Genomic DNA, 22721 nt, shown 5'->3' on the forward strand with positions numbered 1-22721 from the left:
CTTTCGGGGTGGTAGCTGTCTCCCCTCAGAATGTTATTCCCATTGGTAGGCTTCCTTAAGATTGATGTGTGCAAACAAACTTTGTCATTTTTACTGATGTCAAGGTCGAGAAAATGAATGTTATCCTTCTGTCTACCAAAACCTACTATTGTGTACCTTAGCAGCTTCTGTCTATCAAAACCTACTATTGTGTTTAGCAGCGCTTCCCTTCCTCCTTTTATCTACAAAATAATGTGGAGGGTTGAACTTGTCATTTTAAATGAATGTGAGCTGACTGTCAATGCCTTTGAAGCCAGAGCTTGGGTATAATGCCATTCTCCACACCATGACCGTACCGGGCCTGCCAGAGAGCCCTGTCGTGTCAGTCTGATTCAGGGCTCATAGGGCTGCATGAAAATGGTTGCCATAGCAGCAGGGATGTAGATTGCTCTCTGTCATAGTAGGGATGGCCCTGGGTGACCTTAAGAATGGCCGCCTCCTCTCTGTCTTTCTGTCTCTTCTCTGTGATTTATTGCCTTAACCCAGTGACATACTCCTCTCTCTCTCTCCTCTCTGACTAGTCCTGCAGGTGCAGGAGCACAAGTGGTCAGGCTGGTCACAGACATGTTGATTTTCATGGGTGTCAATGAAATCTAGGGATTGTGACAATCGGTTTCATCTATCTCTCCTCCAGTTTCCAGGTCTTATATCATCAGTTATCGTATTTTATATACAACATTTTTACTAGGTTACAAAAAGCCAGAAGGAGGATAGAGGATACATTGTGGAAAGGTGAGATCGGTCAACTTTGTGAGTAACTTCTGCCCATAGTTACCTAGCTATATATTAGAAAAGTAGAGTAGATTCTTAGCAATTGGATTCATAGAATGGGCCAAAGCAGGCTAGTCTGACGGGCGCAAACTCTTCACTGATACAAACGCGTCAGGTCCAAGTCCTACCAGTCACACTGCAGCTGTCGAAAAGAGACTTAGTTTGAATGTCCCCCATTCAGACCATTGAGTGCTGCTGTTGATAAACTCAGAAAAAAAAGTCCTCTCACTGTCAACTGCGTTTATTACAATGAAGATCTGTGAAGTTATTTGGATTTTTACGAATTATCTTTGAAAGACAGGGTCCTGAAAAAGGGACGTTTCTTTTTTTGCTGAGTTTATGTCTGCTCAGCTGCTGACGTAAAAGAGAACTAACTGGCCATGGTGCTGAAAGTAAAAAAGTAGTCCACAGCGTCAACGGATGTGAAAAAAGCTTGTATGTAAGGTTAAAGTAAATTATACTGTCCAAAGCCTAGTTCCTACAGTTATCTATGATGCTGGCTTTCTATTCTAGAGACTAATTCACTGCTATTCTGTGCAGGGCTGACTGGGACATTTTTATGAAAACATGAGTCATTTGTCCTGCAATACTGAAACTTTTGATTGTATATATCACTCGTTAGATGGCGCTGCACTGAAAACAATTCTAGGCTACTTGCACAATCTGGAAATACACCGCGAGAAAGCGAATGGAGCCTAGCACACATTGTGTGCTCACTGGTGAGCAATGGACTTGGACTTTTACGTTCGATAACTCTGCTACCCTTTTCCCAACTTGAAACACATACACGTTTACCATGTTAACAAGGAGAGGAGTGAACAATATTACTTGTGTTTTTCCAACAGAACGGCTAGGACTCCGGAGTCAGGGTTAATTTACGGACTAATTTAAACTCAGCGGAAGCAAACTATTGTATGCAGCTGGGCAAGCGGAGTGTATTCCTGCCGAACTTTACTAAATCAAGCACGTGCAGTATTGGTTATCCGATTCCGAAGTCGATGTATCGATATTTTTAAAGCCCTATTCATTCATAATTACTATGTTTATGTTTGCGCTTAGGACACTTTGTGAAATATACACAATGTTGGGGGCTCTTTGCGTTTTCTCCTTCTCCGGAAAATGAGTCCTGTGAACACAGACTATTCAACTATGGTGAGAAGATGTCTTCTGACGTTCAAACCATTCAGGTAAGCATTTCTGTTCTCGTGGTCTCGATGTACAGGCAGTGTTTTCTCTCTGTGTAGCCTAAGTCTCATATTGAGTTGAACAAAAAAATGAGTTAACCTTATGAAAATGGGAACGTCATGAGTAGGCTACAACAAGCTCACAGTGGTCAGGTTGCCTTGACAGGACTACACACCTGTGATGTCATAGAGGTGTGAAAATGGATCTGTCATGTCAGAAACATGTTATGACAACCTCATAAAAGCAAGGAGTAGGCTAATGGCATAGCGGATCAAGGTGCATTGCAGATAGTGCACAACAAGACTGAATATGAACTACATATTTCTACAGTAGTTTGCCTGTGTTTTCCCCTGTGCACAGAATGACATGCATGTACCTATACAGTAGGCATATGCACTTGACACTTGAGTCAATATGGAGCACTGCATTGTTTGAGCTCTTGGGCATACTCTGATCACTATGGTAAACCTGAACTCTGCCAGCACTGTAAAAGCAGTTAGGCTTGTGCCTACTGTGAATGAATTCATTGGTGTGTAGAATGTGTTCAGTGGCATGCAAACACACAAAGGAACAGATCATCAGCTTACAGTAGGTGATATCAACTAGTTATGTGTATTTCTGCTCACACTGGTATTAGCTTTCATGAGCACAAAACTCAGCTCTTCACCATTAGCCCAAATATTGGACAGTGATGAAGTGTGACATTGCTCTTAGGCAGTAAGAGTATAATATTTCCTCTGAATTAAATGAAGGTCTCTTTTAAAGGGCTACCCATACAGCATAGGATGAGAAGAAAGAAAGCAATATCATAACCCGTGTTAAATGAGCAGCAAGTGACGTGAGCTGTGGTGTGTAATATGTAAATCTAGCTCTCCATCCAGCAGCTCTCCTCTGGAGGAATGGACGAGAATGGTTTCAAATATTTCAACATTTGCATGAGCATTTCTCAGTGGAACACTTTTCTCACGCAAGGATGTCATCTACAGTTTGAAAGGCATCTGTTATGAGCATTAATTTCCACCCACCATTCTGAACATTTGAAAATGTCTACAGTGATTATGGTTGCAGTCACAAATATGCAACTGTAATCCTTAATGTTATAATTTTTCAGTTGACTTTTCATGCATTGTGTAGTACACAAGACCCATGTACTGAATGTAACATGCCATTTACCTTTGTCCACAACCAGATCCCCAGCATTGCCGTAGGTAGATTAGTTAAGAATGATGAATGATTGAGTGATAATTCATCCATCTCTAGTCTCGACAATTGGATTCTTTGCACTCTGTTAAATGGCAAGAAATGCAGTGATAGGATGAAAACACTAAGGGAAAGCATTTGTTTTCATGATGCTGTCAGCTCCCGTTTGCCGAGCTATGTGAAGTGCACCTGACTACCCCCATGAAAAGAATTACAACGCGTTAAACTAATGGCCATCGAATTCAAACTTATCATCTTTAAGTGACTTTTTTTATTTTGCGTCATCTTCTTGTGCCCTATTCCTTTTGTACTGTACAGCTCTTTTGCTTTCATTCTGACAGTTAACTCTTCTCCCCTTCTCCCTCATTTTTCTGTTATTGTTCCCCCTGAGTTCTAACCCTGAGTCTTGCTCTCTGTCTCCTGGCTGCCCTGGTCCCTGTCCCTGCAGGATCTTTGTGGCGGGGATCGGCTTCTTCAGCCTGTGCTTCCTAATGACCTCCCTGGGGGGGCAGTTCTCGGCCAAGCGACCCGGAGACACTCCCTTCACCATGCGGGCCGAAGGTAAGCTCCAGAATACAGACATTACAGCGTATCTCTCTCTCGGTAAAGCCTGGCAGCCTCTGACTACATACGTTCTCTGCACACAATAAACACGGATGAACACGCTCAGTGCAGCAGAAGCCCTTGATTGCAGCCGGCTGACAGACCTCATCAGTCTGCTGCTCACCAGGTGGGGGTTAGGGGGGCTGGGGAGATGGTGATGTGGGTCTTGTTATCCTCCCCTCACCTCCCTGTAGTCTTGCTAAGATGTCACCCCCTCCAGGTCTTTAGTATTCACCCTGGTCAGTGTTCCATGCTCTGGGAAAGCAGGCTCTTACATTTCAGAGCACATTATCTGTGTTTGTTCTATGTGCCCCTGCATTTATATCACAGTGCACAGATCATTTAGAAGAGTCAATGTTAGCTTGGGCACTGTTGCCTCTCAGCTTTATCACAGCCTGGTACTCTGACACTGTCTCATCCTCATAGGGCAATGTGGGCATTATCAGGTGACATAACCACCCAACAGAACAATAGAAAGTCAAGAGAACTCAGAATTATTCCTGTGCCTTGTTGTTTTACAGATTATTTGCTTTATGGTTTGTTCAGCAGTGATGTATGCTTGTAGACCTAAATGCTGCTGCAGTGCAGTGATAATACACAGTACAGTAGGAATCTCTAGTGACAACTTGTTTGTCTGTGTGAAAGCCTGATCTAAAGCAGAATCCCTCTCTGTCCTCCAAACTGTGGATAAAATCCATAAGTGATGGATAATCTTCATATAATGTAATCCGCCGTGCTGCACGCCAACCCCGGCAGAGAGATGGGGAGAGAGATGTGGGCAGGCAGGCAGAGGAAGGCTGGAACGCTGCCTGATAAATTAACCACTCACAGGCTGCAGTCTAGGGAAGGCATTTGGCCCTCAGCTCATTAAACACTGCCTGCTACCCAACCAGGGAAAGCCTTGCTAAGTAAACTCTGAGCTTGTGTGTGTGTGTGTGTCGTGTGTGTGTGTGTCGTGTGTGTGTGTGTGTATTGAATGGGAAGGGTGGAGGTCAGTGTTCATTGGAGCAGCACCAGGATAGTAGACACCAAGTCAGCTACTTCTGGCCCCAGGAGTGACACAGAGAGCCTGTTGACTGTGTAATCTGCTTTAGTGAGGAGGATCTTTTAGTGCACACGCACAATTTGTGTTTTGCAAGAGGGAGGAAAAAGGATAGGGGCCAAGTAAATAAATGGGGAATATGTTTACGCATTAGACCAACTGAGCATAGAAATATGTCCCAGATTGACTGTGATGGTAATAAGCCTTTCAGTAGAGCTCATGAACGGACCCGTAGTTGATAGAGGAGTTTAGATGGAAGGGAGAGGAAGTATAAAAATGAGGAAACCCAACAGACTGGTTTTTAATGTAGGGAAGAGAAGGTTGCTTGATGGAAGGTGTTCCCCAGTGAACAGTTCTCTCCCTCAGCAGTTTGTTTTTATAATGGAACTCACAATGCAACCACAGGATAAAGCCTCAACAAAACTGTTAGGACAGTCTACTGTTTTCTGTTCATTATAGACAATACAGTCATTAGAGGCAGCCTGAGCCTATCATAACATGTTGTCCTTAATGATCTTTCAGAGAAGTCTAAATAAAATTTGAGTAGATACGGTATACTACTATACAATAAATGATTCTGCTGTAGGCTAGTGGGAGGACTACAAATCAATGAATCGTTTGTAGATTCTGCCCAGATCCTGTCTGTTATAGTATCCAGCTATGCAAGCTTTGATGCTATTTACATTGGATGATCTGTTTGTCTAGGGCTTTATTGGCTTGTTGTGTGGACAGGGAGAGAATTAGCAGGCATACAGGCTCTGTTGTAGGATTCTCCCTGGTCGGATTTAGTGACCACACTGGGGATATACACAATGTTATACAGAATTGATACCCAACAATGAAATAGAATAGATTCCTAAGGTTTCATACAGTGTTTGAATCTTGCATTTCAGTTACTTCTTCTTATTGATATGTATCAATTCAGACTTGTCTGAGTCAACATCAATACCAATCAATATAGTGTAGCCTATTCTCAGTGACTGCTGTGCTCAATTCTTATTGATAGAGCAATATTGTACTATTTGCTTTTTCTGTCCCGTTGCTTTACCTGGCTACACCCAGTAGGCCACTGAAATAATGTGTCTGTACAAACGTTTACCCCATTATTGGTGCAGGTTAACATTTTTGGGGATGAGTCTTGTCCGTGATGCAGAACTGAGTGATATCCACTAGATGTGCCAGCTGCAAAGTCAAAATGAGCTATATTGTAAAAATGAATGAAAACAACATTTAGGTTAGTGTTAGGCGTTAGGGTTAGCGGTGTGGTTGGGGTTGTATGACTTTGTGGCTGGGCCAGCTAGTGACCACTGAGCAGAGCTGCCTCCAGCACATGAGTCATCCCAATAAATGCTAACCTGCATTATGCAGGTGGTCTTTCATGGAACGTGAAACTAATGATGTGGTGGGGGACTATTTCCTGGAAAGGACGAAGGCATGAAAGAGGGAAACGTTTGATCCTCTTTATCTTAAAGGCTGCAGAGGTGTTCCTGGGGCTTCTAATAAGGTCTTTGAAGCCCTCCCTCACGGAGACCCCTTTTTCCATAGGGGCTGTTGGGTAGATGGAGAAAGGGTAAAGTTCATGAGCTCCAAGATTTGTCCTTGGCAGGCTGATGCTGTTTAAATGGTTGATATACAGTAGTTTGGATGTAAACATATTTTGCCTATCCCCCCTGTACTGCTGAGAGATGAGAGGCAGAAGTTCCATTGTGCTGTTCTAGAGACTCAATCCGAGTAGCTATTCTATCAGACTAGCTATACACATTCAATCAGTGCTAGGTACAGTACTGTAGCATCCTTTAAGGAACCACCCATCATGACGCTTCTGTGTGTCTATTCACTCAGTCACTCAGTTAATGCACTGTAACAGTGCACACAGTGTGTTTGTGTACTCGGCCTAAGGTGCTCTCTCAGCAAAATGCCACTGATGGATGTTGGTACACATGTAATTAACAGGAGGAGTCTGGTGCTAATATGGGGCCAGGGAAGTAGACTGGCTCACACACGTATTTGGCCCGGAGGCCAAGTGAGGGGTAATAACTCATGAACTCTCACCGCACATGTTATTTTCCCCTACATCTTGTAACCCATAGTAGGTCACGTATTACGTCAGACAACATAGTGGTTGGGCAGGAGCCACTAAGGTGAGGATGAAACAGAGAGAGCTGATGAACTATTTTGCATGATGTACAAGAGTGAAAATTACATCTAATTTGACCTCCATTCAATGTCATGGCTATCTTGTCACAATGTGTTCACATGTTCATTGAAATGCTAATAATGCAGTTAAATCCATCATCGTGTTAAGACTTCCACTGCAGCTATGTTCATGACAACGATAGACCATGTATTGTGTAGCTCAGCAGTCATCACTACCTAAAGTAGAGCAATTAACTGAATTCTCAAAGTGAAGACATGGCTTTTTACTGTACAGGTCTCTAAAAAAAACAAATTGCCTCAGTGAAAGAAAAATGGCACGCTTGAAACAGAGGGTGGTCTTCTCAGAAGTGGTTTTGAAAAAGGAAGAATTGGTCTTTGTTGCAGCATGCAGGTATAGTCCCCATGGACAGAGAGACACTGCAGGAGGTCCAGCAGGCTGGACTGAGGTGAGCTGCTGTGACTAAAGAAGACATGAGCTTCCATCAGGGTCGCCAGACAAAGAGACAGATGCTTTTCTGTTGGATTTTGAAAAGCTCACGACAGCCATGTTGTACAGATCTTTCTCACTCTGTTTTCCATGATAGGCAGTGACATTTGGCTGCAGAAAAATCCCATGTTTCTACGGGTCGGGCGGCTGCACAAATGTTTTTGATTCTTAGCAAATCTGATGGCATCCACCAGGGTAAGAAGGCATGGGGTTCTGCAGCGAAGAGGGAAGAAACCTCAAAGATTCCTCATCTTGAGCAGCTGAAAAGATTTACAGTCATCTCGATTCTGTGTTGATTGATCAAACCTTCATCCAGTGAAAACACTGTCACAATCATTAGGGGATTTTACTTGCGTTCTCACAAACATTATTTCTAGAAGAGAAACTAATATGTAAAATTACAGTGCAAACCTTTTAAAGTTGTATAACTAACTAGAAGTCAATCTGGATAAGAGCGCCTGCTAAATGACTAAAATGTCCAAGTGAAATGTTATGAATTACTTCTCTGGAGTGTTCAAGTATACAATGAGTGTACAAACATTAGGAACACCTTCCTAATATTGAGTTGCATCCCTTTTGCCCTCTGAACAGCCTTAATTTGTTAGGACATGGACTCTACAAGGTGTTGAAATCATTCCACAGGGATGCTGGTCCATGTTGACTCCAATGCTTCCCACAGTTGTGTCAAGTTGGCTGGATGTCCTTTGGTGGTGGACTATTCTTGCTACACAGGGGAAACAACTGTTAAGTGTGAAAACCCAGCAGGGTTGCAGTTCTTGACACACTCAAACCAGTGCGCCTGGCACCTACTACCATACCCCGTTCAAAGGCACTTAAATCTTTTGTTTTGCCAACCCTCTGAATGGCAAACATGAATGCCTAATGCTGAACATGGTAGTCCGTATATATTGTGTGTGTGTGTGTGTGTGTGTGTGTGTGTGTGTGTGTGTGTGTGTGTGTGTGTGTGTGTGTGTGTGTGTGTGTGTGTGTGTGTGTGTGTGTGTGTGTGTGGTGAGAGAGAACTGGATGTGTGTACATTACATTGAGTCAGAAGCCTATCAGCGGTCTTTGTGCAGAGTCCCTGACTCAGCGGTTCCCCTCTTTGTGTTGTTGGTGGGATCCGATTTCTTATTTACCCTGAAAATACCAGGCCACACGTTCTATCAGAACATAAGAATGGTGGTGGTGGGAGGTCAAATGTGAACTGAATGCTGAATGTCAACATTGTTAGTATCTACATAAAAGCTCCCCATCTAGTTCTACCTTATGTCTGCCATTCATACCAATGAAGAAGACTGGCCTCCAACTTGCTTGTGGTTCTCCTAAAATGTGTTTTGGGTTTGTTTGTGTCTGTGTATATTAGCTGTAGGGTTAATAGGAGGAAGAGGCAGGTTTTTAATTGAAGCCGTGGAGAAGCATAGACAGATACATTAGTGCAGATAGTTTCCTCTTTCTGGGCTGTCAGGTGCAATGAGGAGAGAGAGGATAAGTGACAGAGTTTGTCGGCTCTAATAGGTTCTGGTTCTGTCAGCTCCCCCATGGCTGCCGGGTACACTAGAGCAACTCAATCTCAATCAGTCTTCCTGTTAATGAATATTCCTATGAGGAGTGAGAGCAGCAGGGCTAGGGGGAGTGTGAATCTACCAATCTAGCAGGTGAGAGGGGGGAGGGACTGACACCCCAAGGGTCCTCAACCAGGAAAACAACACACACACATACACACACAGTACTCTCGAGTTATATGTACCAACATTTCTGTTGTACACAATCTTGTACAAAACCCTATGAAAAACTGAAGGCTAATTGTCAATAGGGATAAGCAAGCATAAATGTAATGTTTTATGCAGAAACCACCAACAATACAGTATGGTATGTGCAGGGTCAGGTATGTGTGTCTGTCTGTGCATGTTATAGCCAAGACATTGAATAGATTTTTAGCAATATTTGTCTCTTTTTTGCTACTGTAGGTAGCATTAGTCGGCTGTACCTGTGCTAAAACCTGTATTTTTCATCTTATAGCTTGTTCTCCATCTTCTTTTTAAATAGTGAGCCAACATGCCTTCAGCACTTTTATTTCCCTGACTGATCAAAATGAATTTTCTCATGCTCTCTCTTGTCTCTCTGCAGCAGACCAGAGGAGGCTGGTGGGAGGAGCTATAGGAGGACAGGCTCATTGTAAAGACTAGGATGGAATTATTGGAATAATATCAAACACATAAAACATATGGAAACCACATGTTGGACTCTGTTCCCTTTGTTCCATCCCAGCCATTACAATGAGCCCGTCCTCCTAAAGCTACTCCCACCAGCCTCCTCTGCAGCAGACATATAATGGCCATTATGTTTGGAACATCAAATCGCAATAAAATCGCAAGTATCAGATAACAATTGTGGTGGTCATTTCTTTATTATCAAATGAGGAGAGACAAACATATCACACAAGTCAGAGTTATACTTAGTCTTTATTCACTTATTAATAAGGAAAGCAGGTCACACACACACACACAAGTGAATGATGTGAGTGTTCTGCAGTAACGATGGCTGGTCGACGAACCACACTTAGATGATTTGTTGAGAGCCATGAGACAGGATTCAACTATTTTTTTTTTATTTTTATAGTAAAGATACTCCCCCTTAGTCTACATGACAAAAGATGTGTGGAATGGGTCACAAGGTTAGGATTCGTATGAAATAAATTGATAATTCACAGCAGACAGTATCTGCTGTAAAGACTGTTCTCATTGTGTGGAAACCAGGGTCTTGCCCCCAAAACAAGGTTCCCCTCATCATTATCCATACCGGAGCCATCTCTCCCTCGTACCTTCATCAGACCAGAGCAATCTCCCTCACATGAATGGAATGTGGCTTGTTAGGTTTATCACCTAAGGCATCGTAAATCTACTGTCAGCACTAAGCCCCAGAGGCCCCCTTTCAGTTTACACAGACACAATAGAGTTCTAAGATTCTATTCTGTTGCATAAAACAACCATTTGATGCAATAACAGTATTATAACATAATCTTGTAATTTTGCTCTCACACAGTACATAAACTGTAGAATCGTGAGAATTGCAATACATATAGTATCGGCACCTAAGTATGGTGATAATATCATACCATGAAGTCCCTGGCAATTCCCAACCCTAAACTATAGCACTTCTTTTTCTTATCCTACTCTCTCTCTCCTCAGCAGCAGTCCTTGTTCCTCTACTCCCCCCTCACCTGGCATCTCATCTTACACACACACAGTTAGCCATCTCGTACACATACTTGGCAGGTATTGATTTTGTCTCACGATTAAGTCATAAATTGACTTAATCAGTCCAAACATATACCCGCTGTTTAAATAACAAATGAGGGATTTTCACAAGGCTAATAAATACATCATCTGGATGTTGGAGCGAGTGTGTCTGCAGGATTAGCGCAGTGTGATGAGACACAATACAGAGCCATCCCTCTGTGATGCTGCTGGAGTGTCAGCCCAAATCCACACCCACCACAGGAGGCTGAGGAAATGATGCCCACAGACAGCCACAGTAGCAAAGGCAACACAGAGGTACATTAGGCAAAGCATGGCTTGGCAAACACAAGCATTAAACTGTATCATGTTTGTGTGTCTGAAACCTTACTGGATTACAGCGTACTGTATGCACACACAGGGCATGGATGCTGCTTTACTGTCTGCTCCACAATGGTGGCCATGTTTTTCTATCTTTTGCCAATTTTCTATTGATAGATTTGTTTAAGTTGACCAGATTTCATGATCCATGCCACAAACATTTTGATGAGCATTACTGCCCAAAAACTAGGATGACTGCTCACGATTGTTATGTTAGCTCGCAATGACGCATAGCATCTCATGCTCTTGTAGTTTCCTGCAGTCAAATGACCAAATCGCCCTCTAGTGGCTTCATAAGTGGAATGTTATTCATATTTGTCATAATTCCATAATTAATAAACAGTATTTAAAAAAAAAAAATGTGTTGCTGTATTTCAGTCTTCTGTGATGTGTATATACAGTGTAATATTGGGATGCAAAGTCAAAATGTTATACATTTCAACTCTATCTGAAATTGTACTGGTGTCTTCTTTTTTTTAAAGCCCATAACCATCTGTGTGAGGTGTATACTTTTGTTTCAAAGTAGATTTGTTTAAGACTACCAAGAAACACTCTGTGTGACCCTGATTTAGCCCACTGCAGTAAAAGGTTAATATTATTTTCAGAAAGAAGAAGTATACAGGCTCTTACAGTGCTTCGCAGAGAGGGACATGTTCTTTTCTGAAAAGGTCTGGATGAAACGCAAAATAATAACTTATCTGGGAGTGCCCTTTGGCAAGGCTTTCATCTATCTGAACACTTGTATTTCAATCTAAATTACATGCGGCTCAGATTCAGAACTAACAGTCTCCAGGCAGTAAGAGCTCTCAGCTAAATGAATCTTAGCTGGAGTGATCAATAAACCAAGTTGGAATTTGATTAGTACTATGACATTATATTGCCAACCAGGGCAATATTCACTTCACACCATTGAGTCATACATGCCTTATTAACCCACTAGGAGCCCCCCTGGTTCCTGAACTTATTATCTGTCCTCACCTCAGAGGCTCTGATGACGGGCTGCAGGAAACCGTTGTGGTTCAGACGCCAGACTCTCAGGACCTATAACGTTAATATGTGTCCCTACTAAAAGTCAATGAGAGAGCAGACAATTAGTAACTGTTCATGTAAAGCTGCTCGGAAAAGTACTACACTCATCTAATTAATTCTTCCTATGAACAGATGTTTCTCATCCTAGCTGGCAAGAAACATAACACAGTGTTATGAAAAAAAGTGGTGAATGTAAGCTAATTCTTTTTTCCGTTTCTAACAACCCACAGTACAGCGAACCATAAAAAAATCAAATAGAGTGAAAGTCTGTTTGCTGTCCATCTATGTGACCAGTCCCATTTGGGGCGAGCTATTTCAAACCAGTGGTGGAGGCACAGTGACTGTGAAATGAGACTGGCCGACCAGTGCTCCGCTCTCAGCTTGCTACGGTATGGATATCTAATTAGAATTTGTTCATAAAATCGATTGTGTTGTGGCACTTACGAAATAGAGTCGTTAAAGGAGATTAGTTCTTGTTAAATGGGCCCTTTATTAACCAGTAGATGAGGAATGACATGGCAACGGCCCACATTAGCACATAGATACTATCGACAAACCGGCTGCTGAAACCACAAGCAGCGCAGGACTTGGTGAAAACACATTAGCCCGTTCACCTCCAGGGGATAGACTAGTCGCTGGCGCAATAAATAGAGGTAGCTGATGAACAATAGATTGCGAACATGTATAAAATAATTCAAAAATGTACTGTGTGGGAGGGGTGTTAGTTTCCATAATGATGATTTATGGGCGAAACGTGTGAGAAACGTCGTTATTGTGAAGCTACGTTCCAGTTCCACCTAGACTCAAAGCCCAGGGGCAGTGTTTAGACTCAATGCGGCAGGGAGAGCCTCCCTGGAACTTGGCACCTGCTTTATAGCCTCTACTCTGGTTGAGATACCGTCTCTGTAAGCCTCATTCTCCACTGTTGAACAAATGCATCAATAGAATTACTCTTGATATTGAAAATTATGAATGACTTCTACATAGATCATTTTTGTATTGTTGAATTATTTCAATCCCTAGCATTACTGTAGGGTGAGCATATGCTGTCTTTCAGCATTCTAAAACAGTTATTACCAGGAAAATAAGGGAGATGTTCTTTGAAGTGTTTCTGTACATTACAGATCTCCCTCCCTCTCCTTTGAGTCATGCTGTTGCCAAATTGGTCCAGTCTGGGGATTTCATTTAAATTGATGTGCTTTCTACGTATGTACAGTTGAAGTCGGAAGTTTACATACACTTAGGTTGGAGTCATGAATACTCGTTTTTCAACCACTCCACACATTTCTTGTTAACAAACTATAGTTTTGGCAAGTCGTTTAGGACATCTACTTTGTGCATGACAAGTAATTTTAACAAACAATTGTTTACAGACAGATTATTTCACTAATAATTCACTCTATCACAATTCCAGTGGGTCAGAAGTTTACATACACTAAGTTGACTGTGCCTTTTAAACAGCTTGGAAAATTCCAGAAAATGATGTCATAGCCTATCAGAAGCTTCTAAAGCCAATTGACATCATTTGAGTCAATTGGAGGTGTGGATGTATTTCAAGGCCTACCTTCAAACTCAGTGCCTTTTTACTTGACATCAAGGGAAAATCAAAAGAAATCAGCCAAGACCTCAAACAATTGTAGACCTCCACAAGTCTGGTTCATCCTTGGGAGCAATTTCCAAACGCCTGAAGGTACCACATTCATCTGTACAAACAATAGTACGCAAGTATAAACACCATGGGACCACGCAGCCGTCATACCGCTCAGGAAGGAGATGCGTTCTGTCTCCTAGAGATGAACGTACTTTGGTGCGAAAAGTGCAAATCAATCCCAGAACAACAGCAAAGGACCTTGTGAAGGTGCTGGAGGAAACAGGTACAAAAGTATCTATATCCACAGTAAAAACGAGTCCTATATCGACATAACCTGAAAGGCCGCTCAGCAAGGAAGAAGCCACTGCTCCAAAACCGCCATTAAAAGCCAGACTATGGTTTGCAACTGCACATGGGGACAAAGATCGTACTTTATGGAGAAATGTCCCCTGGTCTGATGAAACAAAAATATAACGATATGGTCATAAAGACCATCGTTATGTTTGGAGGAAAAAGGGGGAGGCTTGCAAGCCAAAGAACACCATCCCAATCGTGAAGCACGGGAGTGGCAGCATCATGTTGTGGGGGTGCTTTGCTGTAGGAGGGACTGGTGCACTTCACAAAATAGATGGCATCATGTGGAAGGAAAATTATGTGGATATATTGAGGCAACATTTCAAGACGTCAGTCAGGAAGTCAAAGCTTGGTCGCAAATGGGTCTTCCAAATAGACAATGACCCCAAGCATGCTTCCAAAGTTGTGGCAAAATGGCTTAAGGACAACAAAGTCAAGGTATTGGAGTGGCCATCACAAAGCCCTGACCTCAATCCTATAGAAAATGTGTGGGCAGAATTCAAAAAGTGTGTGGCAAGGAGGCCTACAAACCTGACTCAGTTACACCAGCTCTATCAGGAGGAATGGGCCAAAATTCATCCAACTTATTGTGGGAAGCTTGTGGAAGGCTACCCAAAACGTTTGACCCAAGTTAAACAATTTAAAGGCAATGCTACCAAATACTAATTGAGTGTATGTAAACGTCTGACCCACTGGGAATGTGATGAAAGAAATAAAAGCTGAAATAAATCATTCTCTCTACCATTATTCTGACATTTCACATTCTTAAAATAAAGTGGTGATCCTAACTGACCTAAGACAGGGAATTGTTACTAGGATTAAATGTCAGGAATTGTGAAAAACTGAGTTTAAATGTATTTGGCTAATGTGTATGTAAACGTCCGACTTCAACTGTATGAACAGCCCTTGCTGCCGGCCTTAGTGAATGAAGAGAAGCCTATCTAGCCTGTTTTATTTATTATCTCTAGAGAGGTATGGAAGATGTAACCATGACAGGATGAAGGAAGACATTTTAGACAAAAGCGTGTCTATTTACACACGTCACACGGGCACACTTGTGCACACACCACATCAATTCCATTCTAATCAGTTTTTTCCCCCTGATTAAGTACTTACTCCTGAGTTTGTTTTGTTGTGTGGTTTAATTTATGGTCAGTTTAGTTTTTTATGACAAAGGTGACTTTCTCTTAGACGGTGACAAAGGAAGTCTGACAGTGAACGCTTGCGTCACACCTACGTAACAGCCACTTGCAGCCTGTGGCGCGATTTTCAAAACCTTAAAAATCCTATTACTTCAATTTCTCAAACATATGACTATTTTACAGCTATTTAAAGACAAGACTCTCGTTAATCTAACCACACTGTCCGATTTCAAAAAGGCTTTACAACGAAAGCAAAACATTAGATTATGTCAGCAGAGTACCAAGCCAGAAATAATCAGACACCCATTTTTCAAGCCAGCATATAATGTCACCAAAACCCAGAAGACAGCTAAATGCAGCACTCACCTTTGATGATCTTCATCAGATGACAACCCTAGGACATTATGTTATACAATACATGCATGTTTTGTTCAATCAAGTTCATATTTATATAAAAAACCAGCCTTTTACATTAGCATGTGACGTTCAGAACTAGCATACCCCCCGCAAACTTCCGGGGAATTCGCTAACATTTTACTAAATTACTCACGATAAACGTTCACAAAAAGCATAACAATTATTTTAAGAATTATAGATACAGACCTCCTCTATGCACTCGATATGTCCGATTTTAAAATAGCTTTTTGGTGAAAGCACATTTTGCAATATTCTAAGTACATAGCCCAGGCATCACGGGCTCGCTATTTAGACACCCGGCAAGTTTAGCACTCACCATAATCATATTTACTATTATAAAAGTTTCATTACCTTTTGTTGTCTTTGTCAGAATGCACACCCAGGACTGCTACTTCAATAACAAATGTTGGTTTGGTCCAAAATAATCCATCGTTATATCCGAATAGCGGCGTTTTGTTCGTGCGTTCCAGACACTATCCGAAATGGTAAAGAAGTGTCGCGCGCATGGCGCAATTCGTGACAATAAAATTCTAAATATTCCATTACCGTACTTCGAAGCATGTCAACCGCTGTTTAAAATCAATTTTTACGCCATTTTTCTCGTAGAAAAGCGATAATATTCCGACAGGGAATCTCCTTTTCGGCAAACAGAGGAAAAAAATCACAAAGGCGGGGGCGGTCGGGTCATGCGCATAAGCCCAGAGTCCCTTGATCGGCCACTTGAGAAAGGCGATAATGTGTTTCAGCCTGGGGCTGGAATGACGACATTCTGTTTTTTCCCGGGCTCTGAGCGCCTATGGACGACGTGGGAAGTGTCACGTTAGAGCAGAGATCCTTAGTAAAAGATAGAGATGGAAAAGAAGTTCAAGAAATGGTCAGACAGGCCACTTCCTGTAAAGTAATCTCTCAGGTTTTGACCTGCCATTTGAGTTCTGTTATACTCAGACACCATTCAAACAGTTTTAGAAACTTTAGGGTGTTTTCTATCCATATGTAATAAGTATATGCATATTCTAGTTACTGGGTAGGAGTGGTAACCAGATTAAATCGGGTATGTTTTTTTATCCAGCCGTGTCAATACTGCCCCCTAGCCCTAACAGGTTAAAAGCCTAATACGCTTGATGAATGACCACATAAAGGTTAAGCTCTATTTCATTCACACCACAATCACAACATTTTGGGGCTGTTGTCGGTCAGTGTCACTGTTCTCAACAACTCAGACTGTCAGACATGGGTAAGGATAAGGCTATTATTTAGTTTTGTATCTAGACTTTTGGTACAATGACCTAAAAGGAACACTCCTCTTTTTAACAACTTGTTAACCAGAAGCTGTACTATTCTCATTTAACTGCAGAGCTGGTTATATTGATTCAACATTCTGTTTGACTTGGGTGTGCTCTTTAGTTAATAAAATCTCCATTGTGGAGTTAGAGCAGAGTAATTAGGTAAACATAAGGGAGAGCATGGCCGTGACGTGAGTGTGGTGTGGTGGAGAACTGAGTTGACCCTGGTATAATAGCTACGGGCTCATTCATTGACCAGGTGAGGGCTAACAGCATCATTCTGGTTCCCTTGCTCTCTTTGGGTCATGGGTAATTGGAGCCGAGAGAGAAGGGGAAAAACAAAAATGTCAGCCTAATTTGTTCCCTTCCTGTTTGTCCCTGTGTTCTCTGCCTCAGTAATGAAGGTCAAATGAAGGTGTTTTAAAAAAATGTTTAATCCCAGCCCCCGTCCCCGCAGGAGGCCTTTTGGTAGGCCGTCATCGCAAATAAGGATTTGTTCTTAACTGACTTGCCTAGTTAAGTAAAGGTTAAATAAATAAAATAGAGAAACTCCTGGATGTTGTGTTGTTTTGTCAAGGTGCACCGAAAATACCACAGGGCCTGGCTGAGATATTCATGGAACATCTGTCTGCAATGCATTGCACTCATAATGCAATCTTGAGTGAATCTGTATTGTGACGCAGCCTTTGAAAAGGCGTTCAGCTTCTTTTTTTTTTTTCTTTTTTTTTTATGTCACCTTATTTAACCAGGTAGGCTAGTTGAGAACAATTTCTCATTTACAACTGCGACCTGGCCAAGATAAAGCAAAGCAGTTTGACACATACAACAACACAGAGTTACACATGGAATAAACAAACATACAGTCAATAATACAGTAGAAAAAGTCTATATACAGTGTGTGCAAATGAGGTAAGATAAGGGAGGTAAGGCAATAAATAGGCCATACTTGCGAAGTAATTACAATATAGCAATTAAACACTGGAGTGATAGATGTGCAGAAGATGAATGTGCAAGTAGAGATACTGGGGTGCAAAGGAGCAAAATAAATACAGTATGGGGATGAGGTAGATGGATGGGCTATTTACAGATGGGCTATGTACAGGTGCCGTGATCTGTGAGCTGCTCTGACAGCTGGTGCTTAAAGTTAGTGAGGGAGATATGAGTCTCCAGCTTCAGTGATTTTTGCAGTTCGTTCCAGTCATTGGCAGCAGAGAACTGGAAGGAAAGGCGGCCAAAGGAGGAATTGGCTTTGGGGGTGACCAGTGAAATATACCTGCTGGAGCGTGTGCTACGGGTGGGTGCTGCTATGGTGACCAGTGAGCTGAGATAAGGCGGGGCTTCACCTAGCAAAGACTTGTAGATGACCTGGAGCCAGTGGGTTTGGCTACGAGTATGAAGCGAGGGCCAGCCAACGAGAGCGCACAGGTCGCAGTGGTGGGTATATGGGGCTTTGGTGACAAAACGGATGGCATTGTGATAGACTGCATCCAATTTGTTGAGTAGAGTGTTGGAGGCTATTTTGTAAATGACATTGCCGAAGTCAAGGATCGGTAGGATGGTCAGTTTTACGAGGGTATGTTTGGCAGCATGAGTGAAGGATGCTTTGTTTTGCGAAATAGGAAGCAGATTCTAGATGTAATTTAATTTTCATATTGGATAATGGATAGGCCGTGGGAGTGGGGAAGCAGGAGGATTGTCCCCTAGGTTCTGTGTTGTACTTAGCCCAGGGATTGATTGTTTAGTTATATTAACTCATTTTGGATGATGCTGATATGCTGACAGTATGGATCAGAGAGGCAATGGTGCTTGTACTTCCAACATGTCTGATTTAACTGTCAGTTTTCTTTGTCAATATAGCAGTTAACCACACAACAGATCTCTATCACTATCTATCACTTATCTCTCTGTCTCTCTGTCTCTGTGTGTGTGAAGTAATGTAGTTTACGAACACTCAATCAGTAAGGCAAGACTGAATGGATTGTCACTTTTCATTCATCTAGTAAACTCATAATTCACATCACTATCTCACTCATCAGCATAGCCCAGGGCAAATCCAGTCCTCAGGGGCCTGATTGGTGTCACACTTTTGCCCCAGTCCCAGCTAACACACCTGACTCCAATAATCAACTAATCATGATCTTCAGTTAAAAATGCAATTAGTTTAAATCAGTTGTGTTTGCTGGGGGGGGAACTGTGACACCAATCAGGCCCCGAGGACTGGATAGCCGGTATTTATAGGGTAGTGCCTATAACATTACCTTATCAGTATAACCGGTATTTATAGGGTAGCGTCATAATGTTACCTCACCAGTATAACCGGTATTTATAGGGTAGTGTCATAATGTTACCTCATCAGTATAACCGGTATTTATAGGGTAGTGTCATAATGTTACCTCATCAGTATAACCGGTATTTATAGGGTAGTGTCATAATGTTACCTCATCAGTATAACCGGTATTTTTAGGGTAGTGTCATAATGTTACCTCATCAGTATAGCCGGTATTTATAGGGTAGTGTCATAATTTTACCTCATCAGCATAGCGTCAGGTCTCTCCTCCTCCTTTACTATTACCAAGCATGTGGAATGTCATTCACCTATTAACTTCACCCTATGATGGTGTTTGCAACGCCAGCATGGTGTGTGCAACGCCAGGGTTGTGGGTTCAATTCCTACGGGGGGCCAGTACAAAAAAATGTATGCATTCACTACTGTAAGTCGCTCTGGATAAGAGCGTCTGCTAAATGACTAAAATGTAAATGTAAATTCCACCACGGTTGCTGATTAACCTATGGACTCACTTGTGCAATAATTACTTTCATCTCTTTCAACCAGTAGACCCCTTTCTGTGTTTGCAAACGTTGCCGCACGAGGGCGATGTGCGCAAGTTGGTTGCAGAACACGGGGTTCTTATGGAATGCCAGCAAAAAAAAGCCTCTATTTACATGTTGCTTATGAGTGCATTTCACACTACTTTTGGATTATAATTGGATTTTAAGGCTTGTATGAATGTCCTGTTTAATATAATGTTTGTGTCATCATTGCAAATCAACTGCATTATACTTAAAAAACACTTCAACCTTAAGCAGTACAATTGGTTAGCTTTTGCTACAGACTATATCAATGAGCGTTAGCATTCTAGCTAACAAGTGCTGCATCGAAAATAGATATTTTGCAAAGATCACAACCAAATATAATCTTAGCGACTGTTCAAGCAAGAATCAAAACATCATTGTAAGCATATGAGAACCCCAAAATGTATATATATTTTTTTCAGAAGTAATAAAAAAATATCTAGGCTATGTTGAATAGGGGCAGATGGCGATGGCTTTCTTACTGCAGCCAAGAGACGCGTGCATCTGTACATGAAGTCAGTGTGTCGTGTACTGGAAAAGGGTCTATGGGCATGAATCTCAAACCTTGCGTCTCCCACTTGCTGTTTTGCAGCAACAGTCTTCCAACGACCTCCCCACCACCACCAACTGAAGGCCCGTCATTGGATCCCCGTTCTCCCAGTGGGTGGGGGGGTTTGATACCAGCTGCCCAGCATAGGGCAACCTGTCATCAGCATCTGGCTCTGAGGAACATTCCTCTGAGATGAGGCCTACCCCAAACTATCCAAAAATATTCAATAAAATTCCATATTGTATTCTGTCTCTGTCATTCAGTTACGCCTGTTCTCGATTTAACTGTATTTGGTCCTCAGGGCTGAATTGAAGGCAGTCAATTCAGGAAGTGGTTTAAAAAAAAAAATTTAACAAAAAAACTTTGAAACATTTTTGAAAAAAGTAGCTTCTAGTCCTCAGTTTTTATTGAACTAGTCCTCAGTTTGAGAAGTCATTAAAAATAGATGCAGTTTTTCCACATTTTAAATTGTTATTTAAGGTTACTTCCTGAATTGACAGCCTTCAAAATGAATTGACCCCAGCCCTGGTGCTCTTATAATCTGATCTACTGTATGTGTCTGTGTGTTGGCAGTGCTGGGAGGTCCAGAGTCTCGTGGGGTGCTGAGGAAGATCAGTGATATGCTGGAGGTCATCATGAAGAGGATGGACACTTTGTCCAAACTAGGCAACACCACCACAGACTCCCACAGACTGGATGAGCTCAGCTCAGCACTGGACAGGTAGGGTTCTCAGGTTTGGTAGCAGGCCTGCCATTACATAATGTATGGTGTATGCATGTATTTGTCTGCATATAAACAAATAATTGGAGGATATTTAAACTAGAAGTTGTCTCGTTAGTCTCAACATTTTCCTATCTATTTGCCCTGTTATTGGGTGGACATGGACAGTCAGACAGGGATGCTGCGCTGCCAGACATGCAGAGGCTAACAACCTGGAGTTTGCTCTTCCGTCTCCATGGCAACGGACCTCTCTCATACAGTGGGTTGAGAGGCTCCCTCCTGCCGAGGTTTGCCCATGTCTGACACTCTGGCCTTCCCTTCTGGACATCCCTGCTCCTACACTCACTGTCTCACACCAGGAAAGTAATCCCGGCTCAAACTATGCCTGAGAGTTGAGCTAACTGTCAGGATGCAGAGTTGTTGATGTTTGATATGGATTCTAACCACCAGAGTAGACAGTATTGTTAGAACATAAATAACTCCCACTTTTCACATTCTATCATGTACAGGCATCTAATTGGCTTCTTTGGGAGGTACTGAAGAAATGATGAGGATTTTCTTCCTAAATGTTGCCGGAAAGAGGCCATTCATTGCTGTTTAAGTCAGCCTAACTGTAAGCGATTATGAAAAAGGGGGAGCATCTCTAGGCTTCAGCAGTTTACCTCTGGTAATAAAGTCTAGTCTGCTTGGTGACCTGCTCAGAATTCAGCCAAGGTGCAGTTTAACAGATACAAACAAAGAACCCAGAGCCATTCAGAGTTCGCTGTTAGGTCTTTAAAAAGGAATCAGCCGTCTCGCTCTCTCTTTAATGCTGTATATGGTTCTCCAGGGCCAGACACCCATTGTAAATGTATTAGTGGTGTTCTATAGAGGGAGGACAGGATTATCTGTCTGGCCACAGGAATGTTTCCTATACTGATCTGTCTGTGCTGCAGTCTGGTGCTATGTAGAGGACAGCTCTGTCTGTCTGGCTCTCATCTGTTCTGACATGCTGCCTCATAGGAGGGAATAGGAAGTGATGGCTAACACTTGCCCGTAGGGCAGTACATGGTCAAGTGATATTAGAGGGGGATTTTACGCAAAGTAATGCAGCTGTACAGTTTCAACAAAAGCAAAAGGCCAGTGTTGAACACTGTACAGTAAGCCTCTCATTGATATGACAGGCTGTTAGACCCCAGGTATTGATTTGGCTCTGGTTGATACTCCCTGATAAACAGTGTCTTCAGCTCTGCAGAGTCCATCTATAGTACAGTAGTACTCCTTAAGGCCAGCATCAATCCTATTAGAGGGTCCTCAGCTTCCCTGATCAGGTCACAGCAGCCTTGGGAAGACCCAGTATAGAAGTAACAGATAGAGGCTGAATGGACTGGTGATAATTCTGTCTCGGAGGCCTTGCTTAGCCATGGCTATGCCCGTGAGAACATTTAGTCCTCAGTTCTCTACAGCACACACAGGAGCACTGTTCTTTTATACTGTGGGGCCCAGGCGGCTGACTAACTGCATTGAGATTATACATAATCATCATGGCTCCATAAAGACAGCTGGAAATCTCTGTGCCTCTTTGGACCTTTGTTACATCAGCTAGGGCTGAGATTTCTGTTTTTACCGGAAGGGAGCCAAAGCAAGTTCAAAATGTTCACACTGCCATAATGCTTCAGCTTGGAGTTCCCTGGGCACCTT

General features: G+C 42.3%; 1 protein-coding gene across 1 annotated transcript; it reads left to right on the forward strand.

The window, feature by feature from the left end:
* Positions 1 to 1787: 1787 nt before the first annotated feature.
* On the forward strand, positions 1788 to 9865 carry mgt5b (Alpha-1,6-mannosylglycoprotein 6-beta-N-acetylglucosaminyltransferase B). The gene is given in 4 exon segments (NM_001146664.1): positions 1788 to 1997; positions 3644 to 3756; positions 9612 to 9736; positions 9803 to 9865. Coding segments are annotated over 3 exon segments (240 nt in total). The 5' UTR covers positions 1788 to 1929; the 3' UTR covers positions 9671 to 9736; positions 9803 to 9865.
* The last annotated feature ends 12856 nt before the right edge of the window (positions 9866 to 22721 follow it).

Source organism: Salmo salar, chromosome 03 (genome assembly GCF_965601325.2).
Source record: "Salmo salar chromosome 03, fSalSal1, whole genome shotgun sequence".
Taxonomy (NCBI): domain Eukaryota; kingdom Metazoa; phylum Chordata; class Actinopteri; order Salmoniformes; family Salmonidae; genus Salmo; species Salmo salar.